The sequence below is a fragment of the Chionomys nivalis genome, chromosome 20, assembly GCF_950005125.1.
Source record: "Chionomys nivalis chromosome 20, mChiNiv1.1, whole genome shotgun sequence".
Taxonomy (NCBI): Eukaryota; Metazoa; Chordata; class Mammalia; order Rodentia; family Cricetidae; genus Chionomys; species Chionomys nivalis.
In genome coordinates this window covers 35,518,918-35,537,783 of record NC_080105.1, presented here as the reverse complement: position 1 = coordinate 35,537,783, position 18,866 = coordinate 35,518,918, and the positions used below count along the sequence as shown (strand labels likewise).

General features: G+C 42.7%; 1 protein-coding gene across 5 annotated transcripts in view; it reads left to right on the top strand.

Moving 5' to 3' along the window:
* Positions 1–18,866, top strand: part of Slc7a2 (solute carrier family 7 member 2) — a 58,014-nt gene that overhangs the window by 26,241 nt on the left and 12,907 nt on the right. For 4 of the 5 annotated variants that reach the window (XM_057752515.1, XM_057752517.1, XM_057752518.1 and 1 more), the window contains exons 2-7: positions 8,294–8,684; positions 9,485–9,640; positions 14,001–14,166; positions 15,015–15,148; positions 16,052–16,274; positions 18,603–18,742. In XM_057752515.1, coding sequence (XP_057608498.1) covers positions 8,309–8,684; positions 9,485–9,640; positions 14,001–14,166; positions 15,015–15,148; positions 16,052–16,274; positions 18,603–18,742 — 1,195 coding nt within the window. In that variant the 5' untranslated portion in view covers positions 8,294–8,308. The remainder of the gene's footprint in view (positions 1–8,293; positions 8,685–9,484; positions 9,641–14,000; positions 14,167–15,014; positions 15,149–16,051; positions 16,275–18,602; positions 18,743–18,866) is intronic. The other variant, XM_057752520.1, reaches the window with a different exon arrangement.

Sequence of the window (18,866 nt, the reverse complement as noted above, 5' to 3'; positions counted from 1 at the left end):
GGGTGTATGGGGGGGGGTTAAAAACAGCAAATTGATAGACATATGTAGGATGGAAATGGACTGTAAGCAAATGAGACCTTGTATGGCCACATCTGGAACTCTCCGCCTTTACCTCAGAGGTTCTCTATGTTGTTAGACTTGAATGGATGTGTGTATATAATACAGGATGTCTTTGGGCAGCAGCCATTTGGATTTATTTGAAGGAGGAAATACATTCAGGAGATGAAGAGTTTTCTAACAGGGAAGGCTGCCCACGGGGAGGACAGGATGCCTTCGTACCCAGCCTCTGCATGAGGGCAAAGATGAAGAAGGCAGCCTGTAGCCTAGAGATGAAGAGGAAGCCATTTCAGTCAAAATCCTCTACATGAAGCGTCCATGAGGTTTTGGGGGGGGGACAGGGAGATTTCTAAACTATATTACACGTCCTTTAAGAAAATGAAGAAAATTAAAACTCTTAGTGTTACTGAAGAATGATCAAATACTTGAATTCATTTAAAAATCTCGGCAGCATTATTCAGATGATTTTGCTGTGCTGAGCTGTGCTGTGCTGTGCTGAGCTGTGCTGGGCTGAGCTGTGCTGTGCTGGGCTGGGCTGAGCTGTGTTGAGCTGTGCTGAGCTGTGCTTAGCTGTGCTGTGCTGAGCTGTGCTTAGCTGTGCTGGGCTGTGCTGAGCTCTGCTGAGCTGTGCTTAGCTGTGCTGTGCTGAGCTGTGCTGGGCTGTGCTGAGCTGTGCTGAGCTGTGCTTAGCTGTCCTGTGCTGTGCTTAGCTGTGCTGTGCTGAGCTGTGCTGTGCTGTGCTGTGCTGTGCTGTGCTGGGCTGTGCTGGGCTGTGTTGGGCTGGGTTGTGCTGAGCTGTGCTGTGCTGTGCTGTGCTGAGCTGTGCTGAACTGTGCTGTGCTGAGCTGTGCTGAGCTGTGCTGGGCACATTCTGTTTCACACCAAAAAAAGCAATGTTATCTTCTTTGGGGAGGAGGGAAACAGAGGGCACATAGTAAATACAACAGTACGTTTACCAAGGTACATTTGAGAGGGATTTCAGCATTCACCGCTCTCTCTTGGAGAGGATCTGAATCAGACTCCAATCCTCAAAACCTTCCTCCCTCCCTCTTCTCTTGGAACAGGTAGATAGGTAATCTAAAGACATTCATTCTTCTGACTGTTGGCTTTTCTTTCGAGTGGAGTAGCTAGGGGCTGGCAGAGAAGGCAGAGAAATGTCTTGCTGACTTTAATGACTCAGAGTACCTGGGATAAGGACAGAAGCAGAGGGTCAGGGGACAAACCAGCAGCAGCCGGGAACACACAGGTCAATATCTCTTTTCACGTGTGTGGGCGAGAAAGCAAGTGTTCCAAGGATAGTTGGCCAGCAGATCAGAACACAGCATTCACGTGGAGAGGTGCATAACTCACAGCTGGAAGGGTAAACTAGAGACAGAGCCCAGAGGGAAACCCAGGATGGAGGCAGATAAGAGTCCAGTGTGAATAAGCATTCAGATTAAAGTCTTACTAGTTGTAGATCATAATTCTTGTATCTGTGCTCTAATGCATATATATCATGAGCATTAGAACACACATATATATGGAAATACATATATTTCTGAGAGTACTTAAAATTATGGAAACTAAATTCTGCTTTCTTAACGTAATTCACTCACAAACCCTTGTACAGCGTAGTCTCAAGTATTTGCCACTTCCTCCAAGCATCATTTAAAGTGAGAACTGAGAAACAGCAGTGTTGGTTTCCTGGACAGAGCTAGGACTCAGAGTCTAAGGTATTGCGCTCGCTCGCTCGCTCGCTCTCTCTCAGCACATTAGTGCTAAAGACCAAAGACTGTGCAGGCCAAATCAGACAGTGTTTTATAAAGCAGTAACAGGAATTCAGAGTAGAAGAGAGTGTTTTTCTTTCTTCCTACAGTCTTCTTAACAACACCATAAACGTGTGTTTATAATGTGAATTGCTGGCTTTAAAATACTTTATGTTGGATATTAATATATTTTTGTACGTTTGTGTGGGTATGTGGTTTGAGTGTATGTGACCATGTTTTGTGTGTGTGTGTGTGTGTGTGTTTGTGTGTTGCACACTTGAGTACACACAGGCGGAGACCATAGCTGGATAGCAGGTGTCCACCTCCCTCAGGCTGTCTTATGGCCTTCAAAGTGGCTCTTTGGAGAGAATTGGAAGCTCTCTATTTGGACTATGCTAGCGAGCCAGCAAGCTCTGGGATCCACCAGTCTCTTTGTCCCTAGTGCTGGATTAGAGGCTTGCATGCCATACCCAGCTTTTTCTGTGGTCATTGGGGTTCAAACCCAGGTTTTCAAACTTGGAGAATGAATGTGCTAGCCCTTATTTGGTTTTTGTGAGTCATTTTTATAAAACCTACTCTGCCTACCTTATTTAAATACCTTAAAACCTTTATTGATGAATGACTATCAGATAGTTTTTATATTATGAGATAATTTCAGTTTTAAATCACATAGTAATATGAACTGCTGCTGTTTAAAATTAAATCAATGTGGACAGTTGGAGAAACTTTTGGTAAGGATTTTGTATATTGATAATTATTTTAAGGATTTTTCTTTTATTATAGAAATTATATTATTATTTTGCAAAATTTGGGGTTTTTTTTTTCAAAGAAAGGGATTGCTCCAAATAAGTAAGAGTCTATTTGAATTTCCAATTATCTTTCAAAAGTAACAGAGGTTATGACTTCATCAAAATACCAAAATGGGTTTTGAAGATTGTGGATATTGCTTCATTGTCAGAAGAAGAATGAGCTAAATGAGTTCTCTCGTTCATAGTTTTTGCTTTAGGAACTACCTACGTTGTAGGCAGCCTGCTTTATTTACTACTTATTTAGTTTTTGAGACAGAGTCTAGGGCTGGCTTTGAACTCTTGATCTTCTTATGTCGGCCTTCAGAGTGCTGGGGCTGTAGAATGCATTGCAACGTAGCCTTTCCCCCCCCACCCCTCTTGAAGATTCACTGCTTCCAGCTCCTGCTGAATCGGAACAGTGTGCCCCCTGCTGTGCGTTCTGGCAGAGCAGGACTTCCTTTAACAGGGCCAGTCAGCCTGTCTCTCTCTCCTGTCTCTGCATTCCCTAGAATCGTTTTAAAGGCATTCCACTTAGGCTAAGAAAGTTTCAATTTTTGGAATTTCTAAGGCTTGACCTTTTAGAGAACTTGTCATTTTGTTGAGCAGTTGGTCGTCTGAATTCAGTCTTTACAGAAATATGAAAATAAAAACTTGTACGAGGAATTGTTGACAGTTGTGGCATATTAATAACGTGTCAAGACAGCCAGGGTTGCATTTTAAGAACTTCGCTGTTTCTAGTTGGGCTCATTTTTTAACATTATCCTTCGTTTGCATATTCTAAATATAACTTGTGGTTCTGCACCATGGGGATGAGTTGGCATGCCTTGCCTTGCTTCCTCTGAGCACACAATAGGAGGGTTTTATTCTCAATTAGCCGATTCCAAGTGAACTTACAAAGTTCCCTTAATCAATAGCAGTGTTTCAAGAATCTTCCCAAGATGCCAGCAATAGCAGCTCTCACTCGTACATTGTTCGCAGAATGTCAGAAGTGCCAAATCAGAGCATTCTTCTCAAAATTGAAAATGTAGTGTCAGAAGTGACCTCCCCCCACACAAGAAATAACTTTATAGCAAAACCATGAAACTAGGTATCCAGCTACATTTTTTTGAGCTAAAAAATGGGTGTGAATTCTTGTAAAATTCCTTTCCCACCACAGTTTGATGGAAGGAATTTTTGCCTAGCAGTGAGACAAGAGTGGTCAGATTCTAACAGTCAGCTAAATCAAGTAGCTTTGGGGGCCATTCAGGGTGGTGGACTGAAGGGTGTTCTGCCTCTGGAAAGACAGTGGCTAAAGGAAATCAGAGTGCCTTGAAGCATTTATCAGTTCTTTGCCTTCAGACAAAAGACCTCCGCTTCTCCCACCCCCATCCTAGTCCAGGCTCGTACTTCCAGCATCTGGAATCCAAAATTTGGTGACTAACCCAGAAATAAGTAAAGCAGTCTGTTTCCTGAGCACTGGCTGCCTCAAAAAGGTGCTAAGTGCAGAGATTCTTTCAGATCATCTGGGTTTTCTTGGCACCCTGGAATGGACAGGGCATGAAAGGTAGAATTAAGGGAATAGAAATTGTTTTTAAAACAGTCATGGTTATTTTTTTAGAGTTTCTTTCAGAAGCAATACTAAATGAACCCCTCACACCTTTGTTTTGCTTTATTTTGCTGTGTTTTTTGTTTGTTTGTTTGAGACAGTGTTTCTCTGTGGCTTTGAGGCATGTCCTGGAACTAGCTCTTGTAGACCAGGCTGGCCTCGAACTCACAGAGATCCTCCTACCTCTGCCTCCCAAGTGCTGGGACTAAAGGCGTGCACCACCACCGCCCAGCTTATTTTGTTGTTTTGATTTGTGTTGGGTCTGTTTAGTTATGCGCATGGCCACTTTGCTGAAGCCCCCATCACTGGCCACTTACTCCTTCGTCACTGCGGCGTTGTCCTTCACCCCTAAGCCACATGCACCTGGAGCAGAGACAGATAGATAGGCAGGGCATACTCAGATGTCCCCTAACTCTAAAGAGCATAAGGACAGGGACACTCAAACCAATAGGGTGTAGGCTACAGTCCCCCAGAGTAAAGGTGACTGAATGTGTTCCCCTACCAGGGAGACATGGCCAGAGAAGACCAATCACCTTCTCGGTCTTGCAGTGTTAGGCTGTGTTTCCTGTGCTCTGCTAACTCCCCGTGCATGTAAGCTGTGCTGAGCTGTCTGGCCAGTGAAACCAGACGCTCCCCATGAGGTCCGGTGCTGTTCTTCCAGCTCCTGCTCTGCTTTCATTCAACGCTAAGGTTCACTCACCTTTTGCCCTTTGAGCTTCACTTCCTGCCGATTCCTTTTCCTCCCCACATCAGGCTTCCAGTTGTAATACTTTCCCAGTAAGGTATTCAGAGAAGCCCCACTGCGCCTGCCCCTTATACTCACCAACAGTTCGTGCTTGGCAAGTGACTCCAGAGCAATGGTTCTCAGCCTTCCTAACACTGTGACCCTTTAATACTGTTCCTCGTGGTGCTACTTCACAGCAATATTTTTGCTCCTGCTTTGAATTGTAATATAAGTTTTTGATATGCAGAACATCTGATATGCGACCCCTGTAAAAGGGTCATTTGACTCCCCAAGGGGTTGAGACCCACAGTTGAGAACCTTTGCTTCAGTGTCACCAGTGGATTTATCTTATTCCTTTCATGGGTGGACTGTGATGTTGGCTAACTATACAATACCTTAGTTTGTTCATCTGTACAATGAAATTAATAATAGACCTGATCTTACAGGAACACTGAAAAGGCTTTGGGATTGGACAATAAAATAAAAGGTGTCAGGGCATACCAGGAACATAAAAACACTGGAAACCTACACTGTTAAAATCAGTAGCACTTGCGAATTAGTGGCGAGTAGGAGATAATTTTGGGAAGGCCTTCTCCTGATGTTTGCAGTGGTCTCTATGGAGTGACTGGCACCAGCAGCTTGGGGAAAGAAACAGGTGGTGTCCTGTGGCATTCGGGGTGATTTATTGGCCAGCCATTGCTGAAGGGAATCGGCGCCTGCTTGGTGCTGGTGCTGCGACCAAGCCAGGGCAGAGTGCTGACTGGGCAGCTGCTCTGGTTACCACCGAGCCCAAGGCTTTGCTTTCAATATTCCACTTTTTGCTGCATTCTCTCTTCCCTTCCCCTGGGAACAAAGTTACATGCTAAAATACAACAACAACAACCAACAAAGAAACAAAAACCATGTTCCGTCTATTCCAATGAAACCGCTCCATTTGTACTGCGGCTGTGTTTTCAACTGTTCCCGAGATGAGTATACCCACGTGTTCCAAACCACCCGTTGTCTTTAGGAATGTCCCAAAACCCTGCAGCAGCTATTCATTTGTTGTATAACCTTAGGAGAAATGCTTGCCCGTGGGAAATTTGAAATAGTACATTTCTGCCTCCACTTTCTAGCCATACTGATTCAATACTTTAAGAGAAAGAACACATGCACTTACTACAGTGCCTGGATGTTTGCGACGATCTCAATTGTATCGTCGATTCTTACTTGTCTCGACTTTGCCATTCGCCTCTCTGGGGAATACCTGAGAGGAAGAAGTTGTTTAGATGTGGAGAAAAGAGACGGTAAGATGTTAGGGGAAATAAATGCAGGGCTTGTTTTTGTCGTTGGCTAGTCCAGGTGCAACAGTTACCATTTCTGAGCAAATAATGCCTTGCTTTGAGAAATTTATGTCTCAAAGATAAGTAAAAAGAATTAGCATCGGTCAGCCGTGCCATATTGCTCTCCCCTTTTGCTGACTTAAACTTTGTGTTGGAATTTTAAAATCGTAGGAACATAGTTGATGTTGACTATGGAGATTGTGAAATCAAAATATCTAATCTGAAGGGAAAAGGAGGGGTAGGCAAGGATCCTTGTACTGTACATTGTAACTGCATTTCTCTCCCTCAGTCCTGACATGCGAAGTGCATATTCCGCACCACGAAACTGGCAGAGGGGTGAGAAAGAAAAACCTGGGTCCTGACTGGGACAAGCTAGTTGGTCGCAGGCTCTCGGGACCACTGCCCCGCTGGCTTGCCTCCTTTCGTTCCCCCTGTAGTATGATGTCATGAGGACAAGTGACTGTCACCCAGGGACGGTTTGACATGTCTGCCTTGACGTGGGCCAGAGGATTCGTATCTGTGACGATTGCATCAAGTATGTAAATAAAGCCACAATCCAGGATGGACGTTTTTTTCTATAACTAGCAGGGGACATCTGCCCCCTGGTGTCAGATCATCAGGTATTAGGGTTTACTAGACGCAGAATTCTCTGCTGTCAAATTGATGACCTGGATTGAAGACATTTTAGAAGTTACATTTCCGGGTTGCTGAAGAAGTACTGATACTTAGAAGCTATCATCCTTCAGGCTGGGAGTGGACTGGGGAGGACTCACGTGTATCATTAGCCTCAATAAAATCGCATAGTGACATGCTCATAGTGCTAGTCCCCGCAGGCTCGCTTCAATCTCAGCTCATGTGGATTTCTCTTTCTTAAACAAAGTCACTGTTTTAGAACTTAACAAAATAATCATTTGTTCCAAAAAAAAGCTATGTACCTATTTCTGCTATCATCAGAACCCTGAGTCTACAGGGATGTTAGAGCCCAAATATCCTAAGGCCAAGGCCGTAGGGTGAGTGTCGCATGCGACAGTCTCATAAGTTTATGTTTTTGTTGATGAATATAATGAAGTTAAAGGTACCAGTACCCTACAGCAGCAGATCACAGTGCCGGTGTTCAGCCCATGAAGTACAGGCAGACATGACTTAATATCTACAGTTGCATAGACGGATACACAGCAGCCCCTACCCCTCTTCCTCCATTGCCTTCAGTCTGCTGAATTACATGTCTCTGTAGGCAAAGTCAAATAGACTTTTAAAATTGTAGTATTTCTTTTGTACATAAGTTATACCTATTGTTCGGCTGAAATACACAGAAGTAAAAAATTAACTCACCATCAAAATATGGTTAGGCCAATATTTTGGCTCAGACATTTTTTTGCTGCAGTTTGTGTGTGTGTGTGTGTGTGTGTGTGTGTGCATTACTGAAATCCATACTTTGTTTTATATAATGGTATTTTCCAGGCTTAAATTGTATGGGCCAATGGGGCTCTTTCTCTTCATTATTCATCCCTGCTTAAGAGGAAAATGGTATGGTTCTGACACATTCATTAAAGCTTTCAAGTATATAACCACCATCCTTTACCTACTTTTAAGCCAGAGCTAGACTGTAAACCCCTTAAACAAGAGGCCACATGCATGGCCATTTTACATATATTCCTAGGGCAACCTTGGCGTTTGAAAAAGCTCCAAAATCTTGAATTGGATGAATGATTAAAGAAGAAAATGGTTTTAAGGGCAGGATCTAAACCTTGTCTTTTAGTAAGGGGTAAATTAGCCATCTGAGAAGAAATGCATTCCTTTCCTTGTGTCTACAGAAATCACAATAATTGGACCAAATAGTGAATCTTTCAAATAGCCTTCCCTTCCACCCCAAAAGTAACTCGTTGGAGTCCCTTTAATTTTTATGTGTGACCCTTGGGAAATGTGCAGCTTTTTCACCTTTAATCCTTCTGGTTGCTATGAACCAATTATCTAATAAGCAAAAGGGGGAGCTGTCTGTCTGTCTTTGCTCTGTAGTAGGGAAGATGGCCGCAGACCCCTCCTTGTAACCCCTCCTCTCCTTCCTCCCCTAGGCTGCTCTCTTCACCATGATTCCCTGCAGAGCGGCGCTGACTTTTGCGCGATGTCTGATCCGGAGAAAAATCGTCACACTGGACAGTCTAGAAGATTCCAAACTCTGCCGCTGCTTAACCACCATGGACCTCATCGCCCTGGGGGTTGGAAGCACTCTTGGCGCTGGGGTTTATGTCTTGGCTGGGGAAGTCGCCAAAGCAGATTCTGGCCCCAGTATTGTGGTATCCTTCCTCATCGCTGCCCTGGCCTCTGTGATGGCAGGACTTTGCTACGCTGAATTTGGGGCCCGAGTCCCCAAGACTGGATCAGCTTATCTATACACATACGTAACGGTTGGAGAACTGTGGGCCTTCATCACTGGCTGGAATCTCATTCTGTCATATGTCATAGGTAAATTCCAAAATCAAATATCGGTTGTGTACAGGGTAAAAGTTGCTGTCCAGAGACTCTCGGCACTAGGGGTGAGCCTGAACGTCTGAGCTTGTTCCCCCGACTCATTTTTGTCATCTCTAAAATTCATCCTCTCTGCCGAAGTCTTCCCCCTTGAATTCATGATTCTTAATGGGTTTGAAAATTGAAGTTTTAAAAAAAATTTTTTCTTTTCATGAGTTTGTGTGGTGTGTCTGTGTTCACGTTTGCTGGTGCATATGATTCTGTCTTCGAGGGCACAGGGAGGTCCGAGAACATATCAGCATCTTCCTCAATTGCTCTTCGCTTTGTTCTCTGAGGCAGGATCTCTCAGTTGAGCCCAATGGTTACATTACAGCTAGATTTGGCCAGCTTGCTCTGGGGCCCCGCCCCTGCCTTCCAAGGCTAGATTTAGAGGCTCTGCTCCCCAGTGCTAACTACTTAAGGGTCTGACTTGACATCATGCTTGTGCAGCAAGTGATTTAACTGCTCAGCCATCTCTCTAGCTTCTGGAAAGTTCTTTTATTACAAATAAAGTTGCCTGATATGAGCATTTACACACCTGTATGAGGTCTACCTGGGATAGCAAGACCCTGCCTCAAAAAAAAAAAAAGTATTCTTGTCATCTTTATGTATATGTAATAGTAATTTGGTTTTCTAATGTGATTAAGTTTCAGTCGGTGTGAACTAAGCCAGGTTTATCCAGGATCAAGTAAGCAGATGAGTTTCGTTAATTTCCTACCTGTAACCTTTTGTTCTCTGAACATTCTGCTTTTGGGAAGGTACATCCAGTGTCGCAAGAGCGTGGAGTGGCACCTTCGATGAACTTCTAAACAAACAAATTGGTCAGTTTTTCAAGACGTATTTCAAGATGAACTATACTGGGCTGGCAGAATACCCAGACTTTTTTGCTGTGTGCCTTATACTACTTCTGGCAGGTAAGAAAACCAGTCCTATGCTGTTCCCTGTAATGCACCACACAAAGGGGCCCCCGGAAAGTAGGCTATGCAGATTTGAAACCTGGATTCTCTGAATGAGGTCAGCGTACCCTAGCAAGGCCCGCAGGATCAGTGTGGGTTCGCTGTGGGTTTCATCTCCCCCACGTTTCACAATAGGATTCAATGTGTGTGAAAGGGAGGCCCCCGGCTTTGGAGGAGAAGGCACCTGGATTGCAGTAAGTCATAGGATGTAGGTACCGGTTTTTGTTTTGAGAGCATCGGTCTTTAAATACTAATGAGAGACATTCAAGAAGATGAAGGGCATTTCCATAAGGAAAAAAAATGTAGAATTTCATGGTATTGTTTTACCCTGTTAAATGCAACTCAGGTCATTAGCAAACATATTAGTTCTAGAAAAAAGTGCTGTTTTCCTGTCATGTGCCTACTGCAGATTTGTTTGAAAAGGAAGCATTCAGCTACCGGGGATTATCTAATGCTGATATCCCATAGACAGACAGACTTGGTAAAGGACCTTCCACCCCCCACCAGTGTGGTACGACAGCGCTTTAAACAGGTTCAAGAACTACAGTAGGAGCATCCAGGCTTTTCGTCTTTCTCTGCTGCTCACTGCGTGCAGGATTTGAAAGGCGTGCTCCTTCTCTTCCTCCCTCAGTGTGTTCATTCATGAACTGTGAATACCGCTGACTGCCTCGAGGGCAGTGTGCACACAGATGGCAGCCAGTTTCATTGTGTATGCGTAGTTAATCCCTGCTGTCCCTTCCATGGACTCTTTGAACATTTTCTATATGACTGTCCTTATCTGTAGACCCTCTTAAAGTTGATCTGTTTGTTCCAGCTTCTTACGTGATTTACCCTGAGTAATTGGCCTCTCGCTTTCCTGTTCTACCTCATCCTTTGTTTTCTCCCTGGGCTCAACGAGTGTGACAGAAATAATTAGGAAATGTTTTACCTGGACAGTTTTACACTTCAGAAAATAGCCTTATGTTAAAAAAAAATCTGCCGCATTAGTTAAGAATGTTATAAAGATAGGGACACAAACATGAACAAATTCCATAATATTGTGTCCTTTGCTTCAAGCATTAAGAGAAATACTGTCTGGGTCGCTGACATGGCTAAGTGGGTAAAGGTGACTGCCATTAAGCACAAAGACCCAAGTTCAGTCCCTGGAGCCGCAGTAGGAGGAGAAACCAACTGCCCAAAGTCGTCTTTTATTTCTACCCTTGAACTCCCGCCACCTCCCTTCCCTACTCATATGGATACAAAATCTTTTCATTTTAAAGGTTTTTTTTTTTTTTAAAAGAAATACATCGGAGGCCGGGCGGTGGTGGCGCACGCCTTTAATCCAGCACTCGGGAGGCAGAGGCAGGTGGATCTCTGGGAGTTCGAGGCCAGCCCTGGTCTACAAGAGCTAGTTCCAGGACGGGCACTAAAGCTACAGAGAAACCCTGTCTCGAAAAACCACAAAAAAAAAAAAAAAAAAAAAAGAAAGAAATACATCCATTACTTTTCATTATGTGATATTAAATGAACTTTACTGATTTGGTTTAGTTTCAAAGCAGCCTAGTTATGATCTTGTTTTACTTAGAAATGGCTTCAATAAACTTAAAATATTCAGCTTTACTCTCTTAATAATGAGAGGTCTGTAGCTGTGGCACATGTTCAATTCTATAGCGACGAGACCTCTGCTTTAGCCTGAGTCTGTGTCCTCTGCTCAATTCCATTCAGTATCTATCTTTTTAAATGTAGTCTAAATTTACATTAAAACTTTGTTCCTAGACTGTTTGAGAATGAAAATCTCCCCATTATAAGTAGTGGCTCAAACAAATTGCAATGCCACATGTCCACTGAAACTTGTTTTGTGAAAGCTACCAGGGAGTCATGGGTAGCGTTCAGATGATGTATTTATTGGGATCTAATCTGTTGGTGGCACTCAAGTAGAGAGTGTGTTGGCATGTTTGGAACCTCATATAAAATGTGGCTGTGGCTTTGTTCTTGAAGATGGACACCAGTTGCCAATTGCAGAGTCCATAGTTGTGCCAACCCCACAGCGTTCCTTCATGCCATTGATGCAGTTGTTTTTTTTTTTTTTAAGATTTTATTTATTATGTATACAGTATTCTGTTTGCATGTGTGTCTGCAGGCCGGAAGATGGTGCCAGATCCCATTATAGATGGTTGAACTCATGATCTTTGGAAGAGCAGACAGTGCTCTTAACCTCTGAGCCATCTCTCCAGCCCCGATGCAGGGATTTTATAGACACAGAGACAGGCTTTATTTGCGAGGTTCACGCAGGGAATGCTATACTGTATGTGTGTGTGTGTGTGTGTGCGTGTGTGTGTGTGTCATACATATGGCCATTCAGGTAGCCGTGGGAATTTCCCACTTGCATGGCCTTTTCCCCAAGCACTGGAAAGCCCTAGCTCTGAGGCACTACATTGTGCTAAAACTTCAAAACATTTTCACGACCGTTGTGTCTTTCTAGCCTGACTCACCAACTCCCGTTCTTCACTTTGTGTTGAGTGTGCTGCTTTGTCAAGAGTGGGAACGGTGCATGCAGAAATGAAATGCTGCTGCTCTCATCTCTGCCTGCACGGCTCTGCTTCTGTAGCAGAGCTGTGGCATTGTCTTTTCATGGCAGCCATTGCCCCAGTAGTAAAAGCTGGACTAAGAGCCACACTTCATATAGTATATCAGGTGGGTTAAAGATGAAGATAGGATAGCATAATAGTAATTTAAAGCTGAAGGGAAACATGAATACTTGAGGGCTGAAGTTTGGGGGGAATCTTATTAAAAGTAGCTATTAAGATATGTGCATGTGGGTTATTCTAGCAACTTTTTACATTTATAAGCAATATGTTAAGGTTAAAAGTAAGTTACAGGGTTGGGACTGAAGTTCATCGTGAGCATTTGCCTAACACACACAAGGGTGCAAACTCTAAATTTACCACCGAAATAAACCAAATGAAGTCATTTTTAAAATGATGGAGATGAAAAATATTACCATGAATGGCTGGCAGAGAGCTAATAACATTAATATCTATAAGTACTTCTAATATCTGTAAGTACCTCTTAAAAATCATTATGAATAAAATACTCTGACTTAAAATTCATGTAATGTAAATGGTGCCAAATCTTGTTCTCTATAAAAATTCATGTTCTGGGGCTGGGAAGATGACTCAATGGGTAAAGTGGCTGCCTCATAAGCATGAAAATGTGAGTCTGGATCCAGAACTCCTCTAAAAGCCGGCAATGGCAATGTGCATCTGTAACCCCAGCACTGGGGGTGGGAGGAGTTAGGGCAGGAGGATCCCTAAACCCCTAGAGCCTACTGGACAGATAACCTAGTCAAAATGAGGAGCCTCAAGTGTAGTGGGAGGCTGTCTCAAAAATGAAGTTCAGCGCAGTCAAGAAAGACACCCATATCAGCTTCTGGCTTCCATGTGCATTCTCATGCACACATGCATGCACCCACACAGACATGCATATATACTACACACACACACACACACATACTACATACATACTTACATGCATACACACATATACACACACAGACACACAATGCATGCCCTCCCATACACTCTTAATTTGTAGACTATTGTAAGGAAAAACATTAGAAAATGCAGAGGGATATTTATATAAGATGGTAATGATGTCAGTGCTGTTTATAAAATAAAACCAAGAGTGACCTAATTGTCTATAAATAAGGGATTAAAGTATCTCCACATAGTATGTCATGCAGCTGTTAAAACTGATGATAAATTTGTTGATACAGAAATATATGTGTGTGCATGCATATGTAGAATTCTGCGGGAATACCCTAATTGATCATTATTCTTTATACTGTTCGGTTTTTTCAAACTACTCAAACAGGATATTTATGTTCTTGGTATAAAGTAATTCTATCATATAAGAATGGATTTAACAGAGAACTGTTTTGGCATGGCACCTAGGAGAATTATTTTCTGGTGATATGATCAGAAAGTGCACGGCAGACTTTTATATTAGCCCTGGAACAGCTGTTAAGGACAGCCTTTCAAATGAGGGGTTCTGCCTGTGCCTGCCATGGTAACAATAACCAGAATTACTAGACTTACACAGACAGCATGGAGCTCTCGAGTGTGAGCACAGTCTGCTTCCAGAAATCACAGTAAGTGGCGTCTTCAAAGGCGTTGCTCCACAGAAAAGTAATTGTGTGCACTAGCAACAGAACTAAAGAAATGGAAGGTAAATGCATGACTGCTAATGCAGGAATATCCAATGCACGTATTAGCACCAGGGTACTATTGCCTTTTCTGTGGCTGAAGAGCTCATGTTAACGCCTTCTCTTTTTCCATAGGTCTGTTATCCTTTGGAGTAAAAGAGTCCGCTTGGGTGAATAAATTCTTCACAGCTATTAACATCCTGGTCCTTCTCTTTGTCATGGTGGCTGGGTTTGTGAAAGGAAATGTGGCCAACTGGAAGATCAGTGAAGACTTCCTCAAAAACATATCAGCGGGTGCCAGGTCAAATATTCAGTCCCTCTCCACTTCCCCCTCTTCCCCACCACCCATCCTCTCCTCGTTGCGTGTTGAGAGTGCTGTTCTCTGAGAGCAGCACTTCTCAGTCTTGTTGGTGCTGAGACCTTTCTGGGGCACGGTTCTAGGATGTGACTCCTCTGCCCAGGCTCCCCAAACTAAGGTAGGGATGTGCTTCCAGCTGCACCACTGTGTGAAGCTCTGCAGATGCTGGCTCCCAGTGCAGCCTCTAGGGTGGAGTCTAGTCCCTGCAAGAGCTCCCCCTCTGCCCCCCAATAATTCACCAGGGGGCGAAGAGAAATTTTCTTACCTTTGTTGTAGAGCATGGCTACATATGGGATCTCAGATGTCCAAATCCTGCTTCCTGTGTTCCTCCATCTAGCAACATCTATAGAGATCAGCACAGCGGTGCTCACAGGAGCCCGAGGCGAGGGAATGGCACAAGTTTAAGTCTAGCCTGAGCTGTATTTCAGGTTCCAGGCCAATGTGGGCTCAAAGTAAGACTCTCTCTCTCTCTCTCTCTCTCTCTCTCTCTCTCTCTCTCTCTCTCTCTCTCTCACACACACACACACACACACACACACACACACACTTTGGTCTGGGCCTTCTGTATTTGCTGAGTAGCCTGTAGTTGGATGTCAGAGACATAACAGTCATTATAAGGGAATCTGCCATGTTCTCCAGAACAAGATGACAAAATAAAGTTTTGGATTTTATAAACATTAGCTCCAAAGAGCCAACGAGCAACATCAGGCTTCCAAGAATGTGGTTGGAGAGAAATCATCAGAAGGTACAGTGTCCATGAAGCGGCTGACTGTGTCTGTTCTTTCCTGCAGAGAACCGCCTTCTGAAAATGGCACGAGCCTCTATGGGGCTGGTGGTTTTATGCCCTATGGCTTCACAGGAACTTTGGCTGGTGCTGCAACTTGCTTTTATGCCTTTGTGGGATTTGACTGCATTGCAACCACTGGTAAGGGCAATGTCTCCTCGAGAATTAGAAGGAAAGGGTACCACAGGCATAGCTACAGGTGCAGCAGAGGGTCAAGGAGACAGGATGAGATGTGGGGTGGGAAGGGTACCATCTCCAGGTCCACCTGCAATCCATGTTACATCTGACACAAAAGCCTCTTGGTGAAACTCTCAGAGCACAGGTGTCTGTCCTGTCAAGGGCAGCACCTACCCTGAGGATATTGTGACGACCACCAAAGACAGCACATCTGGCTGATTGGATGAGGAATCTATCTGTAACCTTTTGACTTAGAGCTCTGTCCCCTCCAGATGTTCATTGTCTTAAATGGTCTTTTCATTCACCAGCCGAAATACTATTCCAATTCTTTTTTCTTTATCCCAGGTGTTACCCATCTCAGAGATTTTGAGCTTTCCAGTTGCACAGCCTTGTAACTGACTCTGTCTGGGTAGCTCAAACGTTAATCTTGTAAGAGGCATATTCTGATAATTTTTTTATAGAAACTAAAGTTTCGTATAAATGAGTAAATAAGTTTGTTTGAAGCCTTGCAGTTCAAAATCTCACAAATACCAGCTGTTTTCCAAATGACATCAACTACCATTCAAGACCTAAACACTTAAGAGTGCTCATGTGTGTCCCTCCCAACCATCCAGCCTTTTGCAAGTAGGAAACTGACTTGTATGTTCCATTCATCTCTTCGCCCTCTGCTATTTGGATTCTTTTTTGTTAATAGTGTCGTATCCTGAAGAAGAGAAGGGAATCTTTATAGGAAATAGATAGAGCTCACTAAGAATGCAGAAGGGACAAAAACATGATAGAATGACCACCGAGGAGGGGGATTTGAGCCACAGGAAGTCCCTAAGCCGTTTGACTCTTTATTAACCCTTCCGTTCTGTTTTTCCTTAGGGGAAGAGGTCCGGAATCCCCAGAAAGCTATTCCCATTGGAATAGTGACTTCCTTACTGGTTTGCTTTATGGCCTATTTTGGGGTTTCTGCAGCTTTAACGCTTATGATGCCTTACTACCTCCTGGATGAGAAAAGCCCACTTCCGGTAGCGTTTGAATATGTCGGATGGGGTCCTGCCAAGTATGTTGTTGCTGCAGGCTCCCTCTGCGCCTTGTCAACAAGGTACATGTACTGTCCTTGGGGCTCTCAGGGGTCTTGCAAAGTGTAGTCAGTGTCTTCAGATTTGCTTTTGTGGGTTTCACGAATAGCTGTGTGGTAGAATAATTGGCGAGCATTCTGGAGGCCCTGGGTCAGCACCCTAGCCACTGCTACCACAAGACTGATTTTGTATATTCTAAAAATATCCTAACATGAGGAACTCATTATACAACTATGAACTCAGTGAATAATTTGCCCAGAATCCCTGTCTAGAAATCTTGAGGGATTACATAAAGCCTGAGTGACCATCATCAGCCGAGTTCATTTTTTTGTTTTGTGTTCTTTCTTTTTCTTCAGGATAATGGTGGTAGCAGTGGGACACACACACATCTGTGTCACACATAATCACATACCATGTCAGACACCTTTGGGATGCTCATGTTCCTGGTATCAGTATTGCTTGCACTGTGTCAGTTGGAGATTATACACAGACTTCACACTTGAGACAATTCTCCAGGAAGTGATAGTGTGTCTGGGACAGGAAGCCATATGTGGCGTCATTTTTTTATAATGTAAATGTGCGTCTGAGCCTTTTTTCCCCTTTAGTGCTGACCAGAATGGATTTATTCAAGAAACAGAATCACCATTCTGAAATTACCAGCAGAAATTCTTTACTTACATGAAACGAAAAGGGAATTTGATTGCCAGATGTCCGTCTTTTCAGTAGCTACTTATTTACTATGTTACAGCTCATGCCTCAAGTTTCCAGAGCTGCTCATATGATCTGGAGCAAAGCATTTCATTCTAGTCCATGCCACACTTCACAGGAGAATAGTCTCACATGGAGAATATCCTTTTTTTTTGCCCCAGAATTCATTTTTTAAATTGAAAACAATTTTCACAGTTCTGAAACAAGAAATTTTTCTCAATATAATTTATCAACATGACTTTTTTTTTCTTTCAAATGTGTTTTTAGTTTCTAGTCCTGATAATACTAAGTGAGTTTAGGAATTCTTCGTCGTCTGCTGTTGACGAGGTTCATTATGAAGAACTTCGAATAGTTTAAAGTCCAAACCCTGATGATACTGTCTCACCATGATCTGCAAAGGGATGAAAGGACCCCTGTGGCTACATCAGCTATTGATGCACAGCCTATTACTGTGGTTGGTCCTTACATGAAGATAATTTGAACTTTTGGAAACTTTGGCTATGCTGTCAACTTTGAACAAAAGTTTCTCAGTTTACTGTGTTGAGTTGGCATTGTACAGAAACTGAAAGCTGCATTGGTGTAGAAATGTTAAACTTATTTTTTTTCCATTTGTGCAAGGATAACACACTGTGTTAAATATATATATGGTCTTATCTATGTGGGTATGATAAGAAACTAATAAAGTATTCTCTAAATAATGGGGGAAAAGATAAAGACAATTAATAGATGTTTTTGGACACAAGATCTTGTTGTATAGCCACAATTGGCCTGGTACTCACTATGAAGTCCAAGCCAGCCTCAAATGTTCAGCAGTCTTTTGCCTCAACTTCTTAACTGATGGGGTTTCAGGCATGAGCCACCATGTCCAGCCCCCCCATTAACTTTTTATTTAATTAAATATTAATTTATTTATTAATAAACATTAATTAAAATAAATTATTTTTACCTCTTTTTCTTAACTAATTACTTTCACAACTGAATCATATGTGGAGTGACATAAGCAATAAATGTAAATAATTCAACTTATCTTAAGAAAAATTGTACATTAAACCTCACTGTTACTACCATTTAATTGTAGCTCCTTCTATATACTAAATCTATAGTATGTTGTTCTTAAAGCCATTCTTTACCTTGATAATTTTAATGCTTGAAACTATTACATGTTATAGTTATAGGATGCAAAGTCATGGTACTATGAAAATACACAATCACTATATAAACGGTGACCTACTGCGACAGAAAATTGATCAGTCTTCTTAATTACCCATTATTTTGGGAATTTTGTTTTCTTAATTGTGAATGCTAAAAAAATCTTAGTGTTTCCTACTTCATTTTATTTTGCAAAAGCTAATTCAGTTTTAATTCAGTAACAATCATGGCTATAAACAAATGACTTACAGTATTGTTTTTAGTCTTATCATTTTGCTGGGCAAATATTTGCAAAAGCTATAAGTAACACCATGGCCATCACTGGCAGGTGTGTTTAAACGCCCAGTCGCAGCACACTGTAAGACTACGTGAGTCCTCGACCACAGCGGTCTTGACGAGTGTTATTCAATCACGGTGTTTCTGTTCTGGGTGTGGTCACGTGTGATCGTGCATGACTGTGTTTGCCATACTGCATGTCTTTGCTTTTTACTCAGTCTTCTTGGATCCATTTTCCCAATGCCTCGTGTAATCTATGCTATGGCGGAGGATGGGTTGCTTTTCAAATGTCTAGCTCAAATCAATTCCAAAACGAAGACACCAATAATTGCTACTTTGTCATCGGGTGCAGTAGCAGGTGAGAGAGTGTTGACTTTTACTAAGAAAAGGGGAATCGTTTTCGTCAAGAACTCTGGAGAATGTAGACAGTTAGGTGGTTTTCTATTTCAGATTAGCATAAAGTTCAGTGACTTTGTGACTTT